An 8,189-nucleotide genomic window follows, 5' to 3' on the forward strand; every position below is an offset into this window, starting at 1 on the left:
ATTCAATTCTCGATAGTTCGACAACATTTTATCAGTAAATTATTAAATATTTATTATTTAACAGGTGATTTCATTGTTTTTAATTGTTTATCTAATGCGTATCCATTTTTGGATAATTTATTGTACATTTTTTATAGTGCGGTTGTTTCCTTAACTTTTATTTAAGTAGTAAGTGCAATATCTTTTTTATTAGAGTTGCTTTTTTATATTTTGTATTGAAATAACGTTTTTCTTGGTTGCTCAATTATTTCAGCATACAACAGATGTATAATACTCTGTTTATTTTATAATTAGAGTTAAAATAGAGTTGGTGCGCAAAAATGTTCTAGTTAGGTGTATTATAATGCATAGATTATAAAGAGAACTATGTATATAATTAATAGTATAGTGCCACAATTTATATTTACTATAAATTTATATTTACTATAAATATTGTTTGAATGTGGATCATATATAAATAGGAATCATATAATGAGATAACCCTGGTAATAACCTGTTGAATATTGGATTAGACGCACTACCAAGTATAATATTGCTTTATCAACCAAGTAAGTTGAAGGGAGATGGAGTTATTGACGTCTTTCTGTTATGCACAGAATCCGAACGTATGTTTGGACCACGTAAAGTTTAGAACGTTGGAAGTTATTGGTTGGAAGTTGAAGTTAAAGCGCAAGGTCGAAAAGATAACGTGTTTTGTTTTGTAGTTTGTAGTTTTGTAGCTGGATAACTCAACGTTCGGTATATACGTTTTATTTTTTTAAAGAAAATGTAGAATAGATAAGAAATGTGGCTTAAATTAATAATCGGAGTAGTAGCATTTAGAGTTATGTGTAGCTTGGTAAATGCATCATCAAATTCAACAGAACCAAATATTCCATCTTTACCCTTCTGTCCCAACAAGAATGGATCAGGGTAAGTGCAACATTTATTAAATGTGAGCTAGGTATAAAGTTTCTCTTTTATTTCTAGTGTAATATTAGTGAGTACATTGGATGGAAAACTTTCTGCATTAAATTCGTCAGGACAGTTAAAATGGGAAATCGAAACTGGCCCTGGACCGTTGCTTATATCAAACATTCATAAATTGGAGGTAATCATTTCATTTAGAAGTTGTAATGCAGATACTTACCTTTCCTATTTCTAGTTGACCAATAATGGAGAATGGATCAGAATAATTCCTTCATTAGCTGGAACTTTATATAAATTTGATGGAAATACAATTGATCCCATTTCAATATCAGCTGAGGCCCTACTAAGATCTTCTTTCCGCTATTCAGATGATCTTGTTATTGCTGGTAGGAAACCAAATACTTTGGAAGGTTTATATATTATTACATTATGAATATTATGTTGAAAATTCTAGGTGGATTAGAGGTTCGTACTTATGGCGTTGGATTTAACTCAGGCAAAATGCTTTATGAATGCAATCAAAGTAAATGTTCTACTCATGAAAAAGAAGAAATGGATGATGTCTTGATCATTGAAAGAACTACTCAGACAATTAGAGCTGTCGAACCAAGGACTGGTTACGAAAGGTAACCTTTTTTATATCATATAATATATCAATCATCATGAACCATATATTACAGGTGGAACTTCAGTGTGGGACTTCACAATATTAAGCTACCTCAAGTGTCATGCATAGACCCTAAGTTATTTAATCCTAATATAACAGCTGTTGTTCCTGAAGGCTTGTTATCAGTTTCTTTAGAAAAAAATGGACTCACAGAAAAATGGCAGTATAGGTTTAACGCTCCTATTGTCCGTGTTTGGAATTGGAATGGTATGGAATTAAACGAAGTGAACTTATTTTTATCTAAAAATGCACCACAATTAGTAACACCCACATCACTGTTACCGTCAATTTATATTGGTATACATAAGAAACAAGTAAGATAATCCATTTAATTTAAAGTTTTCTTACTTAATAATTAATATTTTATTACAGTTATATATCTATGAATCTCTAGAAATGCAAAGTATTCTTAAATCACACACAGGCACAGAATTAATTGAGGCTGAGAGTACTAGCTTAACGAAAATTCCATGGAAGCCTATATCTGCTTCTAATGAGATCACAGAAGATGATTCCACTGCTTTGTCGGTATTGCATAATTCAGAATATGTAAACGGCAATGGATATTATTTGTATACTGAGCAGGCTCTCAAAGAAAAAGATAGCCAGCATTGTGAAAAAAATCATAGTAACGTCATAGACACTGTTGATGTTGAAGAAGAAGCGATTTACACTGGCTTCCTGTATTATTTATCCACTTATCTCAGATATTAGTAGGTATAATTTGTAAATATCTCAGTAATATCTTTAACAAGCATCTGTTTTAGCAAAGAGTTTGTTTTAATGGTATTTACAATACTTATAGTCTCATATAAAGTTTGGACTAAAAACCACCCTAAACATAAAGAAATAATAATTATAGAGAAGCCAGTAGAGGCCCGTATAACTACTCGGCCTGATAGGCAAATATCAGATAAAAGTGAAGGATTTACATCAAGATTTCAGGAAGACTATGACACAATCCAGTGTCTTGGAAAAGGCGGTTTTGGAGTGGTTTTTGAGGTGAAACAGAAATATGATGATTGTCATTATGCTATCAAAAGGATTACTTTACCTAATGAGTAAGAGAGAAAAAAAATATTTTTTTTTAAGTGAAATTATTTATTTTTTAACATTTTTCTAGAGAAACATCTAGAGATAGAGTTATGAGGGAAGTAAAGGCATTAGCAAAATTAGACCACAAAAATATTGTAAGATACTTTTCATGCTGGCTTGAACATCCACCATTAGGCTGGGAGGAAGAACATGACAAAAATTATTTAGAGTAAATTTTTTTTCATAAGGGCTCGAACACACTGACGACCAGGTCGCATCGGCCAGGCCGCACCTACCTCTAAAACCATGAAATCAAATGAGATAGCGCACACTAACGTCCTGGCCGTCCGTTGGTCGTTGCGACCAGTAGACTGCATTAAAATATAATTTTCTGCCGCTTGTTGCCGGTTTTCTTCCAAATTAATAATTTTTCAGATGAAATCCCTCAAAGATATAGTGTTTTAGTGTAGTTTTTGCACACGTGCAGAAATAGTATACAGACTGGATCAAAGGGAAACTTAAATCTAGTCCCTTTTTTTATCAAGGGTCGATTCTAGTAAAAATTCAAAACATTTTTGTATGACATACTCTATTTATGGTTGGTATGATACCTGATATATCTTCGAGTTTCGATGTTAAAAAATAAAAAAATCATATTTAAAGTTTTTCTAGAACCACTTGTTTTTTTTATTAAATTATTTTTTTTAGTTGTAATCATGTACAAGGAGGACAACTGTATTTTAAATATTATATATAATTTAACGTTTTTCAAACAGGGTCCATTAGACTATATGTATTCTACTAGGTACATTATTTAAAAAAAAATTAAGAGTAAAAGTAACTTAAACATTCATAAAAATAGAAGTATTTACTGTTGTAGATTCTCAGTAACAATAAAAAAGAGGAATTTATATTGTAAACATTGAAATAACTGGAAGCTAAACTTTCTACCTGCTTATATTTAGAGCCAGTGTCTGATGAACTTTTTTTACGGTGGCCCTAATATGTTTACTTCGGAAGTCGATAAGAGCCATCAGTAGAAGTCCATGTCAGTAGAAAAAAGAAACAGAATATCTCCCTTTTTGTTCAGCCTATTTGTTCTGCTTGTTCGTGCGCGGTCGGTTCGTTCGGGCTAAAATGCTCAAGTCTGGACGCACCTTTAGGAACAATATTGTTTGTGTCCTTTATTGATATAATGCTGAAAATCTCACGAGTTAGGACGTAGGATGTAGAATATTCTGTTATGAAACGACTGATAGAATAGCATTACAGTTGAGGGTTGGAACCTTTGGTTACACAGCAAAATAAAAACACTAAATCACCACAATACACCAAAACACTTTTATTTTACACTGGACGCGCGTTTCGCTAACCATGTTGAGCATCATCAGCAGATGATTATAAACTAAAGTACAATCTACAAGTTGAGCGTTTATATACTCGCTCAGTGGGCACCGAGTGGGCGTGGCAAAATCTAGCCAAACCGAGTCAGAGCCAACTGAGCGTAACAGTTAAATTTCCGCCACTAGAGTAGTAGGAACAAAGAACTTGAAGGAATTGGACCGTTGACTCTGTTCATACTATCTTTACATTTATTAATTCTGATGCTTTCATATGCATCTAATTGCTTGTAATTTGAGACTTGTTTAATTAATTTTAAATTATTAAGATCTATACAATGTTCTTTATCAACAATATGTTCGGCAACGCAAGATTTATCCGGTCTACCATATCTTATCTGAGCTAATGTTCTTTAAATCTAGTTAATATTGATCTTCTAGTTTGCCCAACATATTTCTGATTACAATCTTTACAAGAAATTTCATAAATACCCGACCTTTCCAGTGGAGGTGTTTTATCCTTTGGATTACCTAATAATTGTTGTAATTTATTATTAGCACTATACACAAGTTTATAATTTACATTCTTCAAAATTCCTTTTAGACCACGGGATAACTCTCTATCAAACGGCATCGAAAAATATTTAGACGTGTCTTTCTCCACTTGAAAAGTCGAATTTTCAGAAATCATTAACCTATACCTACGTTTTCTAATTAATTTATCAACTAGTGAAGGAGAATATCCATTACACTCAGCTACATTCCTAATGTAATCTCTTTCTATTTCATATCTTTCTTTGGAAAGTGGGAAACTAAGTTATCTATGAACTAGGAAATTTAAACTAGCCATTTTATGTTCAACACTATGATGTGATTCATTAGGAATATATCTGCGTGTGGTCGTATTTTTCCTATAGATATTAAATTCCAGGCAATTATTAATATTTCTAATAACTCATACATCTAGAAATGGTAATCTGTCGTTGTTCTCAATTTCATGCGTAAATTTAATGGAAGGCAAACGATTATTTAACTTAGATATAAAATTATCTATGGTGTCTGAATATGTGTCAAAAACAGCAAAAATATCATCCACATACCTAAACCATACTCTTGGAAAATACTCAAACTGATTCTTAGTCTCCACTTCAAACCTGCTCATGAATAAATTAGCCAAAAATGGAGACAATGGATTACCCATTGCTGTACCTTCCCGCTGTCCAAAAAAGTTGTTAAAATTAAATTGAAAACAATTTTGTTTCATACATAACGATGTAAGCTCAATATATTCACTCACAGTTTTGTTGTCGAGACCATTTGCGTTCAGTAATTCCTTTAAATAGCCTAAAGTATGTGGAATTGGAACACTTGGGAACAACAAAGATACATCAAAGGAGACCAAAATTTCACCTTCATGCAATGTTATATCTTTAATTTTGTTAATGAATTCAATATTATTTTTAACTGAGAAAGAAGGTTCATGATCAGGTAAATTTTCGAACTCCCTTGATAACCATTTTGCCAAATTATAAGTCGAGTGAATTTTTGGCAAAGCATACAATTTAGCTCAGATAAGATATGGTAGACCGGATAAATCTTGCGTTGCCGAACATATTGTTGGTAATGAACATTGTATAGATCTTAATAATTTAAAATTAATTAAACAAGTCTCAAATTACAGGCAATTAGATGCATATAAAAGCATCAGAATTAATATGTAAAGATAGTATGAACAGAGTCAACGGTCCAATTCCTTCAAGTTCTTTGTTCCTACTACTCTAGTGGCGGAAATCTAACTGTTACGCTCAGTTGGCTCTGACTCGGTTGGCTAGATTTTGCCACGCCCACGCTCAACTTGTAGATTGTACTTTAGTTTATAATCATCTGCTGATGATGCTAACATGGTTAGCGAAACGCGCGTCCAGTGTAAAATAAAAGTGTTTTGGTGTATTGTGGTGATTTAGAATAGCAGGCATCGCGGATTTGAAAAACATGGAAATAACGACGTTATCGTGTAGTCGGGGTTGGAGATTTTACTTACTCCATTTACCACACCAGTATTTATTAACGAAAAATCCAAGAATATTTTAAATGCATTATTTAATATTAGAACATTTTAATAAACTCATGAATAGCAACTTCGCTTTTTAGTTAACTCGGATATTTTAACATTTCTGAAACTTAATTCTTTCTGAAACAATATTTTCTAATTGGTAAAACGTAAAAAAACGTTAGATCTGCCAGGCTGGCCAGCCGACGGCCAGGACGTTGCGACCTGGTCGTCAGTGAGTTAGAGCCCGAACCCCAAACCAGCCGGTGTTATATATGGTTTTATTTTTAGGTTATCTATGTCTGGTAATTTTACTGCATCTGGAATCACCAAATCTACTGCCGTAAAGAGAACCAAATCACATTCCATTTGTATTCCGCTGTGCTCAAATGATGAACCGAGTTTTGATAGTGAAAGTGATCATGATGAGACTGGCTATAGTGATGATGACGATGACGATTCTTTTGTTGTATTTGAAAATGACGAGGATGAATCAAATCAGACTGAAAGCACTGCAATTTGCTGTAAAGATGAACTACCTCTTGTCCCATTTAAACAAAACACTACCAGCAAGTATGTTGGTGAAAACGATGAAATCAAATCATTTGGTAGTGAAGCAGTATCATTGTCTGAGCATTTGCAAAAGAAGATCAACTGGAAGCGGCCAGAGAGGAAGCATTATTCTTGGGATTTGTCTCAAACTAACTTAATGCAAGTTATATCTCCGACTCCTCCAACTTACCTTTATATTCAGATGCAGCTGTGCCAAAAGGAGAGTTTGAAAGAGTGGTTGCATAGTCATTACAACAGAGACTACAGTGAAATGTTGAAAATATTTTCACAAATTATTGATGCAGTGGAGTATGTACATTTGAGAAAGCTAATTCACAGAGACTTAAAGGTATTTTTTTTTATTGAGGCACCATAATTAATACTGGTTAATTACTGATAATTTTAATTTTTATCAGTTAAAAAAAACTTGTGTCTTTGACTTGAATCATTTTATTTAAAGTCAAGTTATTTTTGTAGCTGTTAAAAATCTTTTTCTATTAAAAAAAACTATTTTTTTTCTTTCATATTATTAAGCATATATTTTTATTTTTCTTTAGCCAAGTAACATATTCTTTTCCCTGGATGGTCAAATCAAAGTTGGCGATTTTGGTTTAGTAAAAGATGTGGAAGGAACGATAGATAAAGAATTTACAAGAAGAAACCAATCAGCTTCATACAGGGGGCATACAAGAGAAGTTGGAACTCAACTCTATATGAGCCCTGAACAATTTAAAGGCAAATTATACGACTACAAAGTGGATATATATTCTTTGGGAATAATTCTGTTTGAATTGCTGGTTCCTTTTAAAACTGACATGGAACGCATTAAGACTTTAACTGACTTGAAGGGGCAGAAGTATCCTGAGGGATTTCAAAATAAATTCCCTTCGGAGGTAGGGAAATCAATTTTATATTTAAATTTATATACGTTCACTTTACTTTTTTTAGTTTTCTTTACTGCAAGAAATGCTCAATGAGAATCCATCCAAGAGATTAACAACCATTGGGATAAAAGCAAGAAAACCATTCAGCAAAATTACGAATATTCACCCGAAGAAGATTATAACTTAAAAAGTTTCCATATGTAATTTTCGAAATTATTTTTTACATAGTCATTTTTGTTTGATTCTTTGTGACATTGACTAAGCATCATTTGTGCATGGACTAGCATTCTTAGATGTTAAAGAATCTGTGATTGTATTATTTACCGATTTTATATCAGTCCTTTTTTTAAGTCTGCTGCAAATTTAATTATTTTGCAGTTTTTTACATCATAAGATATGAAATATTTTGACTGTTAAAGTAGACTTAGGCAATATAAGACTTGTGATACGCTACTGATATAGGGTTAGAACTCTGTATGTTTTAAGTATTCGGGAGACTATTTTTAGTCTCTTTTTATTATCTCTTAGGTTTATTCCTCCGTTTGTCTTACTTGGACAAAAATAAAACATTATTTTTTATTTTCGTATTTTTATTTCATTAAAACAGTTACAATAATAAACACTTGTATCTTCTGAGATTTAAATTAAAAATGTTTATATTAGCCTACAAGTTTGTTTAAAATAGTGGAAAACTCGTCTTAATTATATTACTCCTTGTACAAAATAGTTGTTCTATTGTAGCTTAATATAAA

At 32.2% G+C, this 8,189-nt stretch overlaps 1 protein-coding gene across 3 annotated transcripts; it reads left to right on the top strand.

Moving 5' to 3' along the window:
• Positions 1-79: 79 nt before the first annotated feature.
• Positions 80-8,016, top strand: LOC115875019 (eukaryotic translation initiation factor 2-alpha kinase). 3 transcript variants are annotated; one of them, XM_030890339.1, is made up of 12 exons: positions 80-648; positions 705-912; positions 970-1,090; positions 1,145-1,295; positions 1,364-1,535; positions 1,590-1,890; positions 1,949-2,289; positions 2,344-2,637; positions 2,700-2,840; positions 6,293-6,902; positions 7,111-7,446; positions 7,502-8,016. In XM_030890339.1, exons 2-12 carry the CDS (start codon positions 785-787, stop codon positions 7,622-7,624), a joined length of 2,718 nt encoding a protein of 905 aa, XP_030746199.1. In that variant the 5' UTR covers positions 80-648; positions 705-784; the 3' UTR covers positions 7,625-8,016. The 3 variants fall into 3 exon arrangements, with proteins under 3 accessions (XP_030746199.1, XP_030746201.1, XP_030746198.1); XM_030890341.1 differs by having other exon boundaries at positions 80-548; XM_030890338.1 differs by having other exon boundaries at positions 80-912.
• The last annotated feature ends 173 nt before the right edge of the window (positions 8,017-8,189 follow it).

This window comes from Sitophilus oryzae, unplaced genomic scaffold (assembly GCF_002938485.1).
Source record: "Sitophilus oryzae breed Bouriz unplaced genomic scaffold, Soryzae_2.0 scaffold_1318_pilon_pilon, whole genome shotgun sequence".
In the NCBI taxonomy this organism is placed as follows: Eukaryota; Metazoa; Arthropoda; class Insecta; order Coleoptera; family Curculionidae; genus Sitophilus; species Sitophilus oryzae.

Coding starts and splice junctions, on each gene's coding strand:
- LOC115875019 (XM_030890338.1), top strand. CDS start 785: ATGTGGCTTAAATTAATAATCGGAGTAGTAGCATTTAGAGTTATGTGT. Junction 913..969: donor CCCAACAAGAATGGATCAGG/GTAAGTGCAACA, acceptor TTTTATTTCTAG/TGTAATATTAGTGAGTACAT. Junction 1,296..1,363: donor AGATGATCTTGTTATTGCTG/GTAGGAAACCAA, acceptor TGAAAATTCTAG/GTGGATTAGAGGTTCGTACT.